The 21,369-nt window shown below is 39.7% G+C and overlaps 1 protein-coding gene and 1 pseudogene across 5 annotated transcripts in view; one reads left to right on the forward strand and one right to left on the reverse strand.

The window, feature by feature from the left end:
• The window catches only part of DOCK10 (dedicator of cytokinesis 10), a 428,377-nt gene that overhangs the window by 45,740 nt on the left and 361,268 nt on the right, over positions 1-21,369 (reverse strand). For all 5 annotated transcript variants that reach the window (XM_073625969.1, XM_073625970.1, XM_073625967.1 and 2 more), the window contains exons 40-45: positions 13,227-13,351; positions 11,940-12,052; positions 11,666-11,800; positions 6,537-6,719; positions 4,192-4,302; positions 1,256-1,471 (exon numbers count right to left, since the gene is read on the reverse strand). In XM_073625969.1, coding sequence (XP_073482070.1) covers positions 1,256-1,471; positions 4,192-4,302; positions 6,537-6,719; positions 11,666-11,800; positions 11,940-12,052; positions 13,227-13,351 — 883 coding nt within the window. The remainder of the gene's footprint in view (positions 1-1,255; positions 1,472-4,191; positions 4,303-6,536; positions 6,720-11,665; positions 11,801-11,939; positions 12,053-13,226; positions 13,352-21,369) is intronic.
• On the forward strand, positions 7,836-7,940 carry LOC141141891 (U2 spliceosomal RNA; annotated as a pseudogene).

Genomic DNA, 21,369 nt, shown 5'->3' on the forward strand with positions numbered 1-21,369 from the left:
CTTACCTAGCTGGATAAATTTCCTACTTTATATACTTTTTGTATCATTATTTTGAAGTGATATGCCTCATTTAAAGTCCCATGACCGCTGCTTCTTGTTTTTGTTCCTATAACAGAGATGGAGGCATATCATGGTGGTTATGCCAGATCACATCTACCTAGCTGGATGCAGCATCGGCCCAATGCTGCATCTGTCCCCGCTGGCTCTAACACTGAGAACCGAGTGATCAAACACTGCCGATCACTCAGTTCTCACAGCTCCCTGAGCAGAGAGCTGATGACTGTAAGTTACTGGCTCTCTGCTCTGCCCCCCTGCGCTCACTGGAGCGCTGGGCTGTGGAGGGGATGGGAGCGGCTAGCTCAGGCTTTCAGCAGCACGCTGAGAGGCTGGGCTGAGTGCCGGACCAGGCTTGTGGGCAGATCACGACCATATGGTTGCAATCCCTCCTGAGCCTGGACCGGCTCTGTGACGTTAGCCGACAGCAGACTTTAGCCCGCTGTCTGCTGAAAACAGGTCACAGGAGTGCAAAACGAACTGCACTCCTGTGATCCACAGGAGAAGTACAAACAAACAAGCTTTGGCTGTACTTCTCCTTTAACTCCCATATCTCCGGATCTACTAATCATTTTGACATACAATATGGTTTTCACAGATGGTAACATCTGGTTATCCAATGTTTATGACGTGCTCAGTTTAAATTGTCAAATCGTCTTTGCTTGGGCTGCAAGATGATTGGTTTCAAATTATGCTTTGCAACGAACATAGGCATTTAACACAACTGGAGAGCAGAGATCCAGAGAGTGGGACAGGTAACTCCTACAAGTCTTGTTTTTTTGAGAAACCTCTCTTTTTTAACTTTTTAGGAGGCATAAGAGTCATAATATAACGATACCTCTCTTTTAGTAAAGAAATGCCTTGTAAAAGGTAACAGTTCTAAACTTTCTAAAGAATATGAAACAGTTCATAGCTGAAGGTGACTGTTTTCCTATAACTGAACTGTTACAATATGTTTTAACTCTATTAGGAGATTGTAAATTGCCATCTGGATTCTAACTTTTCCAGGCAGTAAACTTGCTCTAAATATGAAATGTATATAGTGGGTGCAGAAGGTGAATATACACAGTTACATATCACAAGCCACAGTGTTATGCAAGACAGATGGGGGATGTTTCCTGTAGTCCAAAGATTCTGTGTAGTCAATGCAGAAATAAGCAAAGCAAAAAAAAAAAAAAGACAAAAAGCAGATGCTCTTTACCTCAGATAAATCTCCATTTCTAGCATGGATTTTGGCCATGCTCTCCAGCCAGGTCCTACGTAGCTCTGGTGTGCTGGCATAAGAGTTTGCCAAGCTGTACTGAAGGTCCACCAGCATCTCTGGGTCTTTCTCATGTTCTTTCATCTGGGCGGTTGCCATTAAAACTGTTCTGATCCTCTTAGTTAGATCTTTTACCTCTGCCGGAAACAGGGTATTCTTGGGAAAATAAAACATAGATATCTATTTACTTAAACTGTATTCATTTACGATAGCCTGTAAACGAGTCTTAGATTTAGAGTACATAAATCCCCTTCAGTGATTGCAGTCTGGGTTTTAAACAAACATCCTACAGACATTTCTGATGCAGGGTTTTTTTCTATGCAAATCATGTATTCAGACATTGAATCCTGTACACTTTTGGAAAAAAAATGGAAAATTGCACAATTACCAAATTCTCTCCATTTAAGATTGTACTTAAACTGCTCCAATAATGATACTTGGCCAAAGTAAGATGGGTGTATATAGTTTAAAAAAGCGTCTATATCTGACAATTTCTTTTACTTACAAAGGATATTGTCAAAAGAACCAGATTAAATAGTTGCTGGTAGCCTCAGCAGACGATTAGGATATTACTGTTGTCTGCTGACACAGACATCACTTTGCTAGGCACAATTTTGTTTGGAAGACGATTAAAGCAGTATTAAACCCAAAAAGCAAACATTTATTATATTGTAGCTTACCAATTCTTAGATAGGATGGCTGCATTAGTTTTTCTTTTTTAGGCTTTCTTTCTTTTATTTTCATCTGGTGATCCAGCCCATAAATCTGTTGTTTTTCAAAAGAACAATCTGTCTTCCAGATGTATCAGTTTACAATGATGGGATAAACCATTTACCACTGACAGGGGTGCTTAAATTGATTCGATTTTATTTATTCTTGTAAAACCTTTATCCCAAAAGGAAAATAAATGTTTGCTGTAACTGAGTATAACGTGTGAACTGGAGTTTGGCTTCAGTTTGTTAGTGTATTTAATTCTGCTAGTACATTTAAACACTACCCTACCCCCAGATTAAAGTGGAGCTCCACCCAAAAGGTAAAAGTCCACTTTAAGGCCTCCTCCCACCCTCCAAATGGCATTTTTTTTGGCGGTGGGGGCGGGTCATAGGTACCTAGGCAATCAAGGCAGAAGTTCTCCTCTCCCCCTCCCTCCTCGCAGTCTTATGGGACACATCACAGGTCCCAGAAGACTGCGGGAGCATTCACAATGTAAAGTGCGGCTTGCACATGTGCAATGGGCACCCCGCTGTGAAGCCTCAAGCTGTCACAGCGGGGTGCCCACAGTTGAGATGCCGGCACAGAGGACCAAAGTGCGAGGGAAGGAGCCACTTGGGTGAACACATCGCTGGATTGTGGGACAGGTGAGCGTCTGTTTATTAAAACTCAGAAGCTACAGTTTTTGTAGCTGCTGATTTTTAATAAACACAACATTGACAATGCTGCTGTCTCTCCTACTGTGCTCATTCACCCAGTGTGGAGGCGCTCTAATACAGGCAGTGTGTTGCTGGTCAGATCACCAGGTAAAACAGAGGGAAAAAGCCTGAAAAAAGAAAACTAGTATCTAATGATTGTAAGCTGCAATAGATTGCATTTTTGGGTTTATTACCACTTTAAGCTACACAAGCTTCATACAGTGCCACCACTGCAAGGCAAAAGTGAATACTACCTTGTTTTCTGAGAACTTTGCTGACAAAAATGCACAAAGACAAAATGAAAATGTAATTTATTTGTTAAAGTGGTTGAAAAACCTCAGACATAAAATATGAACAAAGCATATCCTTCTATAGTGTGTACTTGTCTCACTTAGGAGCACTAAGTGTCATTTCTGTTTGTTTCTTCATTCCTCTGTTATCAGCATGAATCTCTTCTGACAAGTTTAACTGACACCAAGAGAAAAATGGTGACAAGGGAGGGTTCTCCAGCTGATTGACAGTCCCAGCTCTGTTCCTATGTGCCGTGTCAAGGACGACGTGTCCCTCCAATCAGCTGTCAAAGCTCTCCTCACTGAGCTCTGCAGTGTAATTTCAGCTCCCCACCCCACTTTCTGACAGCTCAGACAAGCTTTATAAATCATGGACAATGGATGTAGACAAGAGAAGACTGCAGAAAAAAAAGTTACAACTTATGTAGGAGGATCTGTTTCATCTCTGTGTATAACTTGCGGTCAGCCACTTCACTGGGTACAGGTAAGTGTTTACAACCACTTTAAAGCTTTTGAAGAAGAAAATATTCAAAGCTCAGTCCCTGCAAGTTCTTGCTAAGAGTGATTTATAGCCACAATCTGTATGTATAAAGCCTTAAAGTGGAACTAAACCCAATGAAATAACTGATTCCCCAAACAGTTACATTCAAGACATGCCATAAATGATAACTGTCATAGTTGCTTGTGCTCGCAACTAAAATATCAAGCCATCAAATGGTTGGCGCCATAACTGATCGCCTGTGTAGCACCATGGCAACTGCAGATCAAACAGAGGTTAAGATGGCAGCTTCCTTGGCTGTAAAGTATAGGGGGATTTAGTTTAGTTATGCTTTAATAATTCACCTTCAATGTCCACTTAAATTTAAACAGCAAAGTCCATCCATTGAGGTGTTACAGCTGCTATAAAGAGATATTACATCTGAATGGCCAGCTTCTGAAGTCACATTTACACTCCAAAGACACAGTAATGGCACCAGGCCAGACTTAATTTAGTGTTCTTGTACTTCTTGCCCTCTGCACAAGCTAGTTTTTACACCATAAACCTGATATAGGGAAACATTTACTGCATATAACATATTTCAATTTTACAAATCAACAAGTATGATTTTATTTTACCATGTATTTAAAAATCATTTACAGTATTTTATTAATTTATTTAAGAGTTTTATCACATTACCTTCATCTGCTTGTCTCCATTAGCAAAGTTGTTGATTATTGCCAGAGAGTGTTGAAATCGAGAGCCTCCAATGCCCGCATCAGCAATCAGTTGACTTACTGCTTTAATGAGCTGTTAATACAAGCAAGATGTAGTTTGTAGATGAATTTCACAATAGGAAACAACTACTGATTAGTACTAGGCTTTATGGACAGTAGTGTTTCAGCTTTAACTCCATTAAGCCTACTTGCATTTGATTCCAATGCAATTTAAAAAAAAAACTCCCTTTCTTTGCCACTTAGAGCCCGACTAAAGCAAAGTAGTATAAATTCTTTGCAAACTAATTTCATACTGCCAGTAGACAAGCACACAGTGGGTTTCTCTGCCTGCACATCACACATGTTAGTGAAACCCACTATATAGTACAAGAAATGGGTAACTGCAACCATTTTCATTATGCCATAGTGAGATTCATTATCCACTAAGCTGCTGTGAGTCCCTTCCGAACACCAGTGCATAATGCCCTGCATTGCAAATTATTTCTGCATTATTACTGTGCTTGGCTGTCCTGGTTATAGCGTCACCAAGCATCTAACCACCAACTACATGTAGAATATATTAGATTTGACCACTTCTCCCCATCTGTAAAAGACTAATGCTGGCCATACATTATACAATTATCTTGTATAATTTCCCTTTAGATTTATCAAAACCATAATATGAGGTCAAACTTAAACATTTATAATTTGTATGCAATCCGGCAGGCCCTTGCACTACATAGTTGAATGTAAATCTAATGAAATGGTATATTGAGTGGTCATCTTAAGGGGTTTATTTACTAAAACTAGAGAATGCAAAATCTGGTGCAGCTGTGCATGGTAGATAATCAGCTTCTAATTCCAGCTTGTTCAATTAAGCTTTGACAAAAAAAACCTGGAAGCCATTTGGCTTCTATGCAGAGCTGCACCAGATTTTGCACTTTCCAGTTTTAATAAATGAACCCCTAAGACTCTAGTTAAAAAAATAAATAAAATCAATCTGTAAAAAAAACGAATACTTATTATCCCAATGCTGGTAAATAGTACCTTCGCTTTCTTGTAGAGTCACCAGAATCTTCAGCATCCAGCACTTCCAGTTTTGGTGGACACCTGTGTCTCCTGCTGTGTGCTATGATTCTACCTGCTGGCCATGACATCATTAGCTTGCTAAATCAGTGCTGCAGGAACACAATATCAATGTAGCAGCCAGGAGGTAGAACCACAGCTCCCAGTGGTAGAAACAGACATCCAGCATATCCAAAAGTATCATATCAAATGTGGAAGATTCCATTCTCCGTTGTGTATAGAATTTTTCTTTTGCAGACTGATTTTTTCTCTTTTTTTGTAAACAGAGTCACTTTCAGCATACCACAGCATACCAAGTGAGAATGCGGAAAAACAAATTAAGCTCTCCTAATGAAAAAGGAGCTACCTATATTTTTTTATTTCAAGATGTGTTCACAGTTAGCATAATGTAGTGCTGAATTACAGATACCATCTCTCTAGTGATAAATAACTATTAAAAACAGATGTTAGCTTGTGTTCAAATGTCTGACAATGTTGTGCACGGTAGGTAAGGAATCAGATGCTATGATGAAAGCCTTAAACTATAACTAAAGTCAAACTTTTTTTTTTTAGTTTTGGACAGAGTGGAGAGAGATTAGAATGGTTATTAGGTTTTTATTGCTGTCTGTGCCCCCAATAGGGAGATTCACCCTCTCTATCTGTCCTGTTTACCTCTATGACTGAAAGTGAAATGAAAAGAAAATCCTAAATTTTGGGTTGTCTCCAGAAAAGTAATATAGGGGAAATCTTCCAATGGGGGCACCAGTTCTGGAGACTTGGAAGCCCCCCAACGATTCCCTTGAGGGATTTCCTCTCACTTCCTGTTTTGGCTATGGGACAGGAAGTGAAGGGAAATCTTCCCAATGGGTCAAAGATGGCAAAAAGGCTGACAGGGGTTATTACCCTCCCTTACTCTAGCCAAAATGAAAAAAATTGTTTTGCCTATATTTCTACTTTAAGAATTCACAGATGGCAGAGTATTACAGCTTCCTGAAAAGCGTTCACTGACCTTGAAGGAGGAAGAAACTTCATGATATGAAAGCATATCAGTATAATTACTATATGTGGCTCTGCTATGATGTGTGGGCAGGTCTATGCAGTTTGTGAAGAGGCTAACACAATATTACTTGAATCTGTTCCATAATGATGCCAAGAAACCGATATTCATTTTTTCAACCTCAGCTTTCTGTGACACACATTTTAGCAGAAACATAAAAAATGTACAACATAACAACAGTCTTTGGAGTTGTATGTCCACTGTACCTGAAGATGTGATCTGACAATTGACGTCTGTTTATTATACTCAAAGTTCTTCCTCATGAAAAAATAGAGAAGAGCCGAAGCTTCATTCTGAGTAGAGCGTGAGCGATGGTTGCAGCATTTGAGAACTTCATAGCAGAACGGGCCACAAAGGTCAGCTTGTCCCTGGAAGAATGCATTGGGGAACTGGAAGGAAAGCATTATTATGTAAACTCAAACGCCAGCCAATTTTTACAAACTGTTTCAATTTCATATATCTCTTTGTTTTGAAGAAACTGATAATTGGTGAACGGTCTAACTTCATTATCATTATCACCTGAGCAATCTTAGTGTTGGTATAAAAAAGGAGCACCTACTGCACGCCTTTAGCTTTACAGTTTTAGAATGTATCTCAGCATTGCATTTCTTTAGCTGTACTAAGTGTTATAAAGTATCTCAGCAAAAATTAAACTTCTTTTACAGGGGGTGCCTACAATTTGACATACACCTGTGTGCAGACTTCGGGAAAGGCAAAAAAAAACAGATCACACACTTCAAGTAATAAGATATTACATGAAGAGAACCAGCTTTTGAAATTCTTACCAATTTTAGAAAATCATAGTTGGCTGAAGATTGAAGTGGAGAGGTTGTTTTGAAGATGTGAAATTAATAATGGCTTTTGTAGGAATCATACAGTAGTTGTACATCCCACTGTGTACAATGCAAAACTGCTTTCGTAAAGCAGGTTACTCAGTAATCAATGGATGCACAATGCTCAGCTATCTGCTGGCTTGGTAAATTACTCTGGGACATTGCAGTGAAGGTCTCATCCTCAGATCACAGCTCTGTTTTTCGCTCTATAACCTTAACATATTTTGCTAAACAGTGGTATTACTTGATCCGCCAAAAGATTACCTACAGTATATGGACCTTGTATCTCTGGATTCTGATGGGGAAAGCTCAAATTGATATATTTGTTCTAAGTGCTGGTAACCAGGAACTGCTAATTTTAGCACAAGACTCCAGCTGTGAGAACCAATGCATAAAGTAGAAAGTATGCCTATGCTAAAGCACACCCTAACACCTAATCCTCCTCTACCTAAAAACAACACCAAACCTAACCCCTATAATAAGCCCTTCACACTTAACCTCCTCTCCAACACTCAACCTCCCTTTTAAGTTCCACCACTCCATGGGTGTTACCATCTTTTTCTTTGTATCAAATCACTATGTTCTCTATGTGTACAGCATTTTTCTAATTTTGTATAAACTAGCTCAGGTAAGATCTTGCCCCATATAACAATCTGCAGGCACCGGGCAGGCATCGCTTCTCGGCCTTTTGGCTAAGATCAAGTGTAGTATCTGTTCTTATCAGTTTCCAGAGGAGGTGCTGTGTCACTCTCGTTGGGGAGGACCAGCAAATCCAATGGTGTCATAGCACCTGGAAGGGCGGTACTCAGCAGGGACTACGCCGTGTTGCCCGACAGTATACTGGGGACCGGCCAATGGTTGAGTCTGAGCTGTCTGGAAGGGTGCTCCTGGTAGGGATGGGTGCTGCATTTTGGTCTGGCCGGAGGGTTGGGTCCCTGGCGTTCTGGCCTGGATTGTGGTGGCTCTAGCTGCTGACAGTTATTTGGGTAGGAGAACGCTTACTCCCCTTTTGCTGGAGGGGGGGAGTGGCTAGTATCCATTTACCCGAATGTGAAATTGGAAGGGGTGATGGGAGTGACGGTGGAGCCTTCGAGGCAAGGGCTCTCACCAAGCTCCCTGAACCTCATGCCTTTTCTGTCTGCGGTGGGGGCTGCTGTGGTCTAGGCTGTGGGCCAGGGTTGGTCTTGAAAGCCTATGGAGTATGTGCCCCTGGAGTGGCAGTCCAGGGGTGCCAAATAATCACTGTGAGTGGCAGTCACTTTGATTTGAGGCACCACGGTCACTGCACCATAACACGCTTTTTTTTTAGCACCTGCCTCTTGGGCCGGGCCTTTTGGCTGGGACCAGAGGAATTTTTTATTCCTGGCCGGAGGGCCTGGTCATTGTTTTATACAATGGCCACTTCTTTCACTCTCCTCTCCACTATCCCTTCCCCCACTTTTTATTTATTTTTGATTGAAACCCTGTGTTGTCACGTCTTGTTTTTCACGTTTGTCCCACTGTGTGACGAGTAAGGATGCGCCCTGAAAGTCTTGGGAAGGGGTGGACATGGCCTTTTGGCTTAGTTTGCCCTCTCTCATGGGGTCTCCCTTCGGGGGAGCCCCACCTAGTACTTGGGTGGGTCCTGTTTCGACAGGCCCTCCAGAGAACGGGGTCTGTCTGGTTCCGGCCAGATAGACCACAGTAAGTACCTTTGTCCCCGTCTGGAGCCTAACGCCCCGGGGATCAGGGAATTGGCACGTCTTGTGTACCCGTTGCACTTTTTTGTGAGCACTCTTTATGTGTGTGCACATTTTTTATGCACCGGGTGAAGTTTTTGGGTGTGTTTTGCACGCCATAGGCTTTCAAAAAAAAAAAAAATTTTTTCTAATTTTATATAAACTAGCTCAGGTAAGATCTTGCCCCATATAACAATCTGCAGGCACCGGGCTGCATATGAAACCACAGAACTGACACCAAAGTGCTGAGTGCTGATTGGAACCAAGATGAGTGTCAGTATAAACATTCTTCATAGTTATCCTGGTATAACGGGAAAGACTTCACCAATACAGCCCTCTTCAGACTGGGGAATCTGTCTGACACACAAAAACAAAAAGGGCGCAAAGGCCTAGTGCATTATTTATGAATTTATGAAAGTGTGGTTGTGGACTTAACACTGGGCCTCTGCAAGTCTGTGAGTGACGAGAGCCTAGATTCACTCTCTGAGGCTGGTCGGCAATCAACTTTTGGCTGTGTTCCTGATTAAACACACATGATCCCTTTGTGATATCTCTATGTTTGGTAAGCGGCCATCCTTTTGTTTTAAAGCACGGTGGTGATACACAATGCACCTTTGATACATTGACTTTGCACAAGGACACTTTTTTGCTTTATTGCACATGGGGACGTTAGAACCGCAGATCAGGTTTATGAACTGTTTGGATTCATTATTCATCGCATATGCTGTGGAACACAACACTCATTTATTGTATATAAGCACTTTGGAAGATCGCACTTAGCACTTTTTATACTGTTTACAGATGCATATCATAAAATTAGAATATTATCAAAAAGTTAATTTATTAACTGATTGCCTCCATTCCATGCCGCACTGAAGCAGTATTTCATGCAAAAGCAACCCCAAACAAGTATTGGTATAGTGCATACTATACCGTACATAGACTTACTTTTCAGCAAGCCAACATTTCTGTATTAAAAATCCTTTTTTATTGGTCATAAGTAATATTCAATTTTTTCCGAGATACTGAATTCTGGGTTTTCACTAGCAGTAAGCCATATTAATCAAAATTAAAAAAAAGAAATGCCTGAAATATATCACTCTGTGTGTAACGCATCTATATAAAATATATGAGTTTCACTTTTTGAATTTAATTACTGAAATAAATTAACTTTTTGATGATATTCAAATTTTTTTAAATGCACCTGTATATACTGTATATATTCTGGTTTTCACAGAAATTAATTAAGTAATTATGGATTTTGTGATTATTAGATTCACTTTGTAAATAATTTTATCAATACTCATTAATTGCAAGAAACAGCATGCCAATGCATGATTACACACATTACCCAATAATCATTTTATTTGAACAAAAGAGTGCCAATACTATATTTGCAAATTGCCAAGGGTAGAAAGGTGTATAATACTAAAACTCTCAAATGCAGAAAAGTCAGGATAAGGACATGATACACCAAGACCCAGACTGTACATGCTGATGGGTTTCAAGGGACAAGCCCCCTTCTTCAGAGCATAGTTTATCTGCATGTCAACTCACCTTTATATTTGCTCAGGGAGCACGGCTATTGAATCCAAAGATGGCTTCCCTAAGTCATACAAAAAGTGCAACTGAATGTGTAATATACCAGAGTTGAAACATTGTAATTATATGCACTAGCCCTGTGATAGATAGCAGAAGCATATCATCATTGTTTTCACAAATACCTCATATATTAAACCAGAAATGTCAGCAGGATTATAAGATGTAATGAACAGATGTACAAATATCAGATGGCAACCATATAGCAATAATACAGCCATTGCAATGCTAGAATTATTGAGGCCATAGCTCAATTAAGTACTATTCTTCCCTGCGCACTGGCCACATATCCCCACCAGCAAGCGCTTCTGACAGCATGCCTCCCAGAACACATGACAAACCAGCATGGAACGCAAGCGCACAAAATCCAGAAATAGGGTGCCCCCGTACACCTTAGATCGCAGATGGAATGCAGCGCCTATCACCAAGCAACAAGAGGCCGGCGCGCAGCCAACCATCAGGAAAAGAGGGAGGGGCCATTCGAAATACATCAGCGTGTACATCTGAGTTTGATCTGGACCTTGTGTGTATTATAGAGTATGGTATTGGCACTCTTTTGTTCAAATAAAATGGTTATTGAATAATGAACTAGGCCTTTGTGCCCCTTTTTGTTTTATTGTGTATCAGACTGCATATGACTGCATTTATCAATTTAGCAATGGAATGCTGCAGTAACTTGTGCTGGTTGCTTGTAAGAAATGTTTGTACTGGTCACTGGTAGTGGCTAGTAATTTATTAACAATTATAACAGTTTTTTTTTTTAAGAAGGGATCATTTTAAAGTTGAAGTCCAGGCAGAAGACCAGCATTTAATCCAGTTACCTCAATATAGCTTATACAAATGCCTGAATCTTTCTTTACATTAGCTTCTATAACCCCCTGCACAGCAGGACTCCAACAGTCTAACACTGGAAGCTTGCTGACAGACTTCTTCATAACTGTGGAGACTTCTTCGAACAGAAAGATGGAGGTGGGTCAAAGACAATTCTGTTTTACTTTACTGCAGTGGCAAAGAGTGTGGTTAATAGGTTGGCTATGTTGTTTGCAGGGTTGATGAAAAGACTGGCTGAACAAAATTATATATTTTTTCAGCAGGTAAGCCAGTTAACACATTTATACAGTACTTTATTTGTGAATGAACTGTTTGGCAAGAATTCCACTTTAGGTATGCAAATGTTAAGGGTACCTTGCACACAAACGTCCGCAAAGCAGCAAACACATGGCGGAGAGCAGCTACTGACTGGTTGATTTGTAAGAAAAGAAGGTGAGTGTCAAAGACTTTCTTCATCAAAACACTTTGGCTGTCAGTAAGCAATAACTTCTGGAAATGAAAAAGAAAACACAATGCAATAAAATACATTTAACATCAAATAAAGGATATCCAGTGTGTTTTATAGGTATAATGGTCAATGTAACATTTATCATACTGGTGGTAATCTTTGCAGGAGGAGTTGGTTTACCTGGTGGCACTGGTTGAAGAGGCACAACAGGTCAAGAACAGTAAGACAGACTTCTGTGGCAGTATTGGCATCTAAGTCAATGTGGTGCACAATGTCAGTTTCATTAGAATTACCTGTAGGTGATAAATTGATATTGCTGAGAACATGAAGTTAAAGTGTCATTAAACCCACATCATGAAAAACTATCAATAAATTGTGTATTACATGCTGTTTATACTCACTCAGTCACTATGGGATTTGTTTTCTGTATTCTGCAAGGAACCTGGTGGATCCTGCTATTCTCTGTCTCCTCCTTTTGATTATAACCCCAATGCAGCTGGGGATTTTGCAGAGCAGTGTTGGCAGCTCTACACATTCTCAGTTTTCAGTGAATTTCTATGCTGAGCATTTCCTCCCTATCACATCTGAGGAGCCCATGTGACTATAGAGGCACACATGTGAGTGTATACACAGTGGTAAATGACAGCCCACTCCGTACCCTCATCCTTCATGCCCACTGACCAGCTAAACACAACGTGGGTGGGATATTACATTTTGATCGATGGAGTCTTCACCTTCCTATTATTCTAAGACACAGCCTGGGGGGCGTGAAACAGCCTGTGACTGGCAGAAATCCACCCACACCGTGTTATTGCTAAAATATAACAATATTATTTAGAGAAAAAAATATTTTTATGACAATTTATAACAGTTTATTGTTATTAATTATTTATTTTGCTGTATCCTGAAGGCTGTTTTTTTTTTAACATGTGACCAGCAGCAGAGGACTAGAAGCTCCTCCTGCTTATGGTTTTCTATAGACAAGCTGGGAAAAATCTGGGTCACGTGACAGCTGTATACTGATTGGGAAAAAGGTACTTAGATTTTTTATTAAAATAATTACAGTGCCATCATCCATATACAGAAAGGGAAGGGATAATGTAAATTAAACAGTGTGTGTTTAGTATCACTTTAAGAACTAAACTAATTGAAAAAAAGACATGCATGGATTTGGGATAATTGGTTTCAGTCTGCAGTGAAAATCAAAGCGGGACTAATATGCTGTACTGATATTTACAGCACACCAGCCCATATGTGTGTATGTGATAAGATTCTGCCAAGCCTGTGGAAACAAAGATGTGTATGTATTCGTATCTCTGCCAACCCATTACCATTGTGGAGCTCAAAGGGAGAATGTGCATAGGCTCACAATACCTTAATAAAAATGTACATGAAGGACAGAGGTTCATTAAAAATCTTTAGTGTAAAAAAATATGATGCCTTGATTTCTATAATTTATGTACTTACTTGATATTGAAGTGGTAAGCTCTATTATCTGTAGTAGCTTGGGATTAGAAAGTGCATTTTTGGCTCGTATTATCGGCAAGGTTTGAGATCTAGGGTGCTTATGACCATCATTTGCAGACTGCATCCTGCAGAAAAAAAAGTATAGTGTACACAAGGAAATTGTTACAAAGTAAGAGAAATCCCCTCTTAGACAACTGTCACTTCAACAAATTTCCCAATTAGAAGGTTTCCCCTCTATTCCCGTTCCAGTGATTTTCCCTCACTTTCAGTCCATGTGATCATGTCATCAGTCAGCAGGACAAATACAGGGGGAAAATCAGCCCAGCAGGGACACAGACAACAATAAAAAAAAATCATATAGGATTAATAACTCTCAAAACACACCTAAAAGATAGACCATTTCACCCTTTGTATTTTTCAAGTTAAAGAATATGTAAACCCAACATTTCAAATGAAAAAGTATCCAAATTCTCTTTGCATTGCTTCCTTTCTGTGAAATCCCTGGTTCTTGCCAGTCCCCCTGGTTTTCTATTAAAAACTGACCACACTAGGCATGAGAGCACAGCATGGTCAGTTTTCTAGCTGTGCTGGAACTCAGCCTCTCTGTCAATGATCAGACTTCTGCTGACATGCTGTCCCTGGCCAGCCATTCACTGGGAAGATCAGGGTGCTGCTGTTTCTCCTACCTGAGGGCCTTACGCAGCTGTGAAAAGAGGGTATGTGATCACTTATAAAAGGGAAAAAGTGCTTATAAGGTTTTCTTTAAATCTAACAAATGTTTTGCCTTTCATTCCTATTTTGAATGGATTGTTTTAAAAGGTGGGTTCACATATACTGTAAAGAGGAATTAACCGTATCCTTCATTGTCTGCTGAGTCACAGTTAGTGCTCTTTAGCAAGAAGCATGAACTTTGCTGATTGCAGAGCTGTCAGCAAAGCTCCAGCACGCCCCTCCCCCCCGACTCAGCATGGGGGGATCATGGACCTCTTCAGAGAGATCATTGCTTCCATATAGAGAGTGAGTGTCTTTATCTGCAACATGCTCATGTAGCACAGGCTTTTTTTTCCAAGCTTTGGGTACTTTGCAAAAAAAGCGAACTGTAATGCCCCGTACACACGGTCGGATTTTCCGATGGAAAATGTCCGATCGGAGCGTGTTGTCGGAAATTCCGACCGTGTGTGGGCTCCATCGGACATTTTCCATTGGATTTTCCGACACACAAAGTTGGAGAGCAGGAGATAAAATTTTCCGACAACAAAATCCAATGTCGGAATTTCCGATCGTGTGTACACAAATCCGACGGACAAAGTGCCACGCATGCTCAGAATAAATAAAGAGATGAAAGCTATTGGCCACTGCCCTGTTCATAGTCCCGACGTACGTGTTTTACATCACCGCGTTCAGAACGATTGGATTTTCCGACAACTTTGTGTGACCGTGTGTATGCAAGACAAGTTTGAGCCAACATCCGTCGGAAAAAATCCTAGGATTTTGTTGTCGGAATGTCCGAACAAAGTCCGACCGTGTGTACGCCCTATAACACTTTGTACACCTTTTGTTTTTATTCACATGTAATGTATTAGGCTGATTTTAATTGAAAGTTTATTTGGGCTTTAAGTGATTTAGGTTGGTCACCAAACTGCTCCCACCTTGTGACTTGACAATACGATCATAATTTTGCTAACTTTTTCTTTAACGTAACAGTCACCTTGCCCATGCAGGAAAAGTGACATAGTCTCTGTAAAGAGTATCTTCCACTCCCTAATGCTCACCTTACCTGTGCGTCCTTGCATCTCCTTTCTTCTCTGCAGAAGGTGAGATTACTCAACACTCTCAGGTATAGAGGAAGATGTGACCAGCTCCCCTGTGATGGTGACCAAGCCTAGCAGTCTATTGCTAGAACCGAGAACTATCAAATGACCAGGGGTGTGGGGGAGCATCTCCCTGTGTCACCAATACAGCCAAAGGCTGCAGAAATTAAGGATCTGTGAAAGAGCACAGGTGAGGTTCAGGAATGACCTTTACAAAGACACTATTGTTCTGCTCTGCATGGGCAAGGTAAAAGGTGTCTTTAGGCATGCTCAAACTTTTGACCAACAGCTTTATTCAAAGCAACAAAGCTCTGATTTGCTTACAGTGTGGATGCTACTATGTATGCAGTTAAAAAGATTCAGGTATTTATGCAACTTTCATGTAAAAATACGTCATTATTTTTCCTTGAATACATAATCACCCGGTTGTGAAATGTTTTAACAGGGCTAATGCCGCTAGCCAAGCACATCGCGAAACCTTGTCCAAAAGCATTTACTCCGGTGAAAATAGCAAATATGCGCCCATGGCTGGACAGATATCCAGACAGGGAGACGGCTCTGCTCATAACTGATGGTTTTACCAATGGTTTTGTTTTGCCTAAATTTTATGGTTTAGGATGTAAGGTGGTGGGTAATTTAAAGTCAGTGGATGTTTATCCTTACATAGTCAGGGAGAAATTGGCTAAAAAAATTAGTGATGGCATATGGCTGACCCTTTTAGTTCCCCACCTTTTCCCAACTTTAGAATTTCGCCGCTAGGGGTGGTGTTAATCCACCACCTTTCATTTCCCAAAGGGAGTTCTTTAAACGTTGACATTGATTGTGCACCTGCATCTGTATCCTACAGCTCGTTTGAAGAAGCCATAGGGAAAATTAGGCAGTTTGGTGTTGGGGCCCTTATGGCCAAGGCAGACATTAAAGCCACATTCAGGCTCCTGCCCATATCCCCTGAAGCTTTTTGCTCATTGGGTATTTTCTTTGAAGGCTGCTACTATTACGACATGTGTCTTCTGATAGGGTGCTCTTTATCCTGTGCATATTTCTAGAAATTATCAACTTTTTTACATTGGGTCATTGCTTTTGAGTCTGGCAACGATGTAATTAATTATTTAGACAATTTCTTCCCATTGTTTGAATATATTGCGTTTGTTTTTTACTATTGCAGAATTTTTTTGTATTCCACTTGCCCAAGAAAAAACTATTTTGCCTTCATCTTCCATTAAATTTTTGGGTATTCAAATAGATACGTCCTTGATGGAATTAAGATTGGCAGCTACCAAATTAGAGCATTTAAAAAATTTGCTTTGTTTTTTTTTTTTTTGTTCGCAACAAAAATTATGCCTGTAGGCAGGATATTTTCTAGGCAGTTGTACATGGCATTGTCGGTTTATAAATCCCCATTTTCCCATATTAGACTTACTGCAGACCTGAAAGAGGATTTGTTGGTGTGGTCATGCTTCTTAGATGGTTTCAATGGGCAGTCTTTTTTCCAGGAAGAATTTATTTTCTCAAGTGACTACAAATTATATATTGATGCAGCAGGATATAAGGGTTTTGCGGCTATATGGCCAAACCATTGGTGCTGTGATGTGTGGCCAGTTTTGGATAAGTAACAAGGCCACTAAGATTATCGTACTCCTGGAACTCTTTCCAGTAGTGGTAGCCTTAGAAATCTGGGGAGAATGTTTTAGGAATAAACGTTTAGTTATTCATATTGACAACAAAGGAGATTCGGTTGCAGTAAACTGCCTGTCCCCCAAATCGCTCTCTGCTGTTAAGCTCCTCAGGCATTTTGTGTTTTTCTTTTCACATGTGTGGTTGAACACTGTTTCCATATGCGGGAGCGACTTACGTATGCGTTCGCTTCTGCACGCGAGCTCAGCGAGACGGGGCGCGTTACAATTTTTTTATTTTACTTTTTTATTTTTACACTGTCTTTTAAAAAAAAAATTTTGGGTCACTTTTATTTCTATTACAAGGAATGTAAACATCCCTTGTAATAGAAAAAAAGCATGACAGGACCTCTTTAATGTGATGGCGGGCAGTCGGCAAGTGGTTAAAAGGGTACAGGAGAGTCAACTTAACCCCAGTTGATAGAAGGCCTATTTCTCTCTATCTACTGGGTGAGTTGTGGGGTGCTACTAATTCAGTATGTATTCGGCATATGAATCATTTTTGTTTCAGGCAGCATTTACTCTTGCTTTTTTTGGGGCCTTACGAATCTCGGAGCTCATCCCTAGGAACAAAATGGGTTTTACAGGGCTTCAGTTTAGCCATGTAATTATTTCTGATGATTCTGTTAGTTTTTTTATCAGGAAATTCAAAACGGATCAATTAGGCAAGGGCATATGGTTTACCCTTCCCCATTTTGGGAACATTTCTATTCATCCCATAGTTTTCTTTCAGAGGTTTGTTCAGCATAAACCCAGATTTTTCAAAAAATTTCTTATTCACAAGGATAGTTCCCCACTGACGCAGTTTCAGTTCAATGCAGTTCTTAAAAATATTTTGTTCATCTTGGGATGGTCAAATTTCACTAAAACTCTTATTCTTTCCGTATTGGCTCTGCAACAGAAGCTGCCAGGTTGGATAAAGCCTTTATCAAGAAACTGGGTAGGTGGGATGCTGTTAGACATGTTTCTTATGTGCGTCCTAACCTCTGTCTTTAAATTCTAGGTCACAAATGCTACATATGGATTCCACTTTATTTTGGTTTTGTAAATAATAATAAGGGTTTTGAGTTGCAATAAATTTCATTTCTGTTCTTGGCTTTAGTTATCTTTTAAAAACAGTACTGCCGCTCACCTTTTTCTTTCTTTGTCTTCTTTTGTTTATTTTTTACATTTTCTCCTTATTCCCCTCCCCTTTTTTCTCCCGTTTTATTTTTGCATTATATGATGCATTGTTGGCCCTAAAGTTGGACCTTTATTCTCGTTTTAAGGTTACTGGCAAGGATTTGCTCTTTTTCCCCTATGATATCTGGATAGAGATACAACTCCACTGTTTGGTATCATAGAGGTTTCACTTGGTCGACCACTTTGATGTTGCTTCTCACACCTACTTATGGACTGTCCATGGGTTCATAGCAAAACCCTTATCATCTTCCATCTATTAATCTATTATTTTCACCAATTTTCTTCATTGTATATTACCTATGTTGACAGCTCTATTTTTTACTATTTTGTGCTACCCAACAATGTCTTATCGTGTTGTTTAAAATCTTAATAAAAAAGATTGACACAAAAAAAAACAGTACTGACAGGTCATATATACCAAGACATGTCATGTGCAACCCAAGCACCAACAATCGGTGGAATGCGCGTTTATTCTCCTATTTTTACCTTGGCAGGTCAACACTTTGGGAAAATCCAGCAGCAAAACATCACTGAATTGTGAATTTCAGTGTTAGCTCTGCATATAATGCAAAAAGTATTCTGCCATGAAACTCACATTACGGTTTGGGTTTGTGTTCTAATAATCACATAACTTGGTTGGTGGACAGAAAGGGAGACACTGTACACAAGGTTGTCACTATCCAAGGGGTTGATTTGCTAAAGCTGGAGAGTGAAAAATCTGGTGTAGCTCTGCATTGAAACCAATTCCAGGATTGAGCCTAAGTTCACATTGCTGTGGGTTAGAAATTTCAACCCGACAATGCAGTCCGACTTCGGGGGGTGATTTGACAGACATCTGTTCGGGGTCCCTGCACAGATGTCTATACAAATCACATTACTTTTGGGAATTGGTGCGGCGCCACAATGTTGGCACAGCAGCAAATCGAACAGTGCCAATTTGACGTGCCAATTCGACATGTCAAATCGCACCAATGTGAAGCTAGGCTTATTGTTAAAGCTGATGATTAATACTGGAGTTTCCCCTTGTTGATGATTAGTACTGGAATTTGCCCTTGTTGATGTATATGGGATCTATGGCATTGAGATATATTTACAATTTTCCCTTTGTACTGCAACAGTTTACTTCCTGCTCTGCAGGAAGACTCCAGGGAATTACTAATATACTTCTTATATAAAAAGGTGACACTACTGAATGTGTCAACCATGCACTTTTTATGTACTGGTAAAGCTGACAGTTCTTTTCCTGAACAAAAACATATTGTAGGCAAAGTGTATGTGGAAAATTAATGTAACTGGAAAACATAGCTGTCTATGTGACTCGTTAAGATGTTCATGTAGAAGCATGATCACATGGATCACAGGAGCATGAACATGGAACATAGGAGCATGAAGAGATACCAATGGTGGTGTCTAATGGTCACAGCTACTGTGCCCATTAAAGAAATTTGGAAAAAAAGAGCAACAATGCAGATATTACAGCTGTGTAAATACGTGTTTGCTTTCCTTGGATACAACACACTAAAATGTCACTGAGTAAAATATTCTTTGTCTTGCTGCCAAGAGCATGTTTTATAATGTGGGAACAGGATCCTAAAAGCAGGTGTTCATAGACAACTTTGTGGGAACAGACAAGTTCCGTTATATGTTGTATTTCTCACAGACACACACATTAAAGCATATGTATACATTTTATGTTACATACTCTGTGAATCAGTCATATTAGCAACTGCTAACAATATCAAATCAGATATTAAAAAATGCATCTGTTTTGGGTGGTGTAGGGTTTGATTCTCATTAAAACACATCCCCAATTCCAAAAAAGTTTAGACGATGTGCAAAATTTACATAAAAACAGAATACAATGATTTCCAAATCTCATAAACCCATATTTTATTTACAATAGAAAACATATCAAATGTTTAAACTGAAAAAAAAGGTAATTTTGAAAATGAATGCAGCAAGACGTTTAATACAATCAGTGCCGTGCTATACAATTATAAATTAAAACTTATAATACATTTCATAATTCAAGCAACTCAGTGTGGAAAACCCCAAAAAATTTGTTTTCACAAACGTCCCAAAAGTTCATACAAGATTATGTGGACTTTTAGGACTTTTGTTAAAAAAATATATTAAGTATTGCTCCTCCAGGGAGAATAGGTTTAATGTCTGTAGTCATTCCTCATAACCGAGGTCCTCCAGTCCTCTTATTAGCTTTCTTGCCCTTCTCCTGACTCTCCCCAGTTCCAGAACATCCTTCCTGACCAGAACTGTTATAGAGTGGTAGAATTAAAGTTTTATCTGTTGAGTAAATACCCTTTTTAATGCATGCTAGTTTTCATTGTCGATTCCCCTAGAGGTTCTCCCCTAGTGTGTAACTTGCATGCATATTTTTAGCATACATTTAGCTCCCAAATACATTACATTTTGTTTTCAAGGTATTTTTGTACAGTTTCTATATCCTGTTTTATTATTTATTCAAACCTCTATATCAGTTATGATCAAGGTTAAACAGAACTGGTCCCAGGAGAGAGCTCTGGGGCACCCCACTCACAACTCCAGACCATTTAGAAAACATGCTATTGATCAGTACCCTCTGAATGCACTCCTGCAATGTACCATATCATAAATACCAAAAGACTATAATTTGTGTTACCAATATTCAAGAAGGGGCTGAGATACATACCTAGAAACTACAGGCCAGCAGCCTAACATCAATAGTTTGTAAACTATTGGAGGGGATGATAAGGGACTAGAAATTTGCAGATAAAAATAGTATCATTAGTAGCAACCAGTGTGGATTTATGGAAGACCATTCTTGCTAGACCAACCTTATAACATTCTATGAGGAAGTGAGCTGTAATCTGGAAGCATTTGACATGGTGCTCAATAAACGCATAATTCACAAATTGAGATCTGTTGCCTTTGACGAAAGTGTATGTACCTGCAAAGACAACTGGTTACAGGGGTGCCTCCACAGGTGGTGATAAATAGCGTATCTTCTGAATGGTCTGCACTTATAAGTGGGGTACCCCAGGGCTCTGTTCTGGGACCGATCCTGTTTAACTTGTTCATAAATGATATAGAGGTTGGGATAAATAGTTCAATCTCAGAGATTTCTGATGATACAAAGCTAAGCAGGATAATAACCTCACAACAGGATATAGCAACTCTACAGGAAGACCTTGATAAAATGGAGGGGTGGGCAAACACATGACAAATGAGGTTTTATGTAGTGAAATGTAAAGTAATGCACTTGTGGGCTAAAAATATGAATGCAAGCTACATGCTAGGCGGAGAACCTCTGGGGAAAACAGGGATTGAAAAAGATCTGTGGTCCTAGTTTATGACAGACTCAGCAATAGCATGCAATGCCAAGCAGCTGCAAGCAAGGCCACTAGAATATTTGTATGCATTTAAAAGGGTGTTTACTCAAGAAGTAAAACTATAATTCTACCACTTTACAAAACTCTGGTT

This window comes from Aquarana catesbeiana, linkage group LG04 (genome assembly GCF_042186555.1).
Source record: "Aquarana catesbeiana isolate 2022-GZ linkage group LG04, ASM4218655v1, whole genome shotgun sequence".
Taxonomy (NCBI): Eukaryota; Metazoa; Chordata; class Amphibia; order Anura; family Ranidae; genus Aquarana; species Aquarana catesbeiana.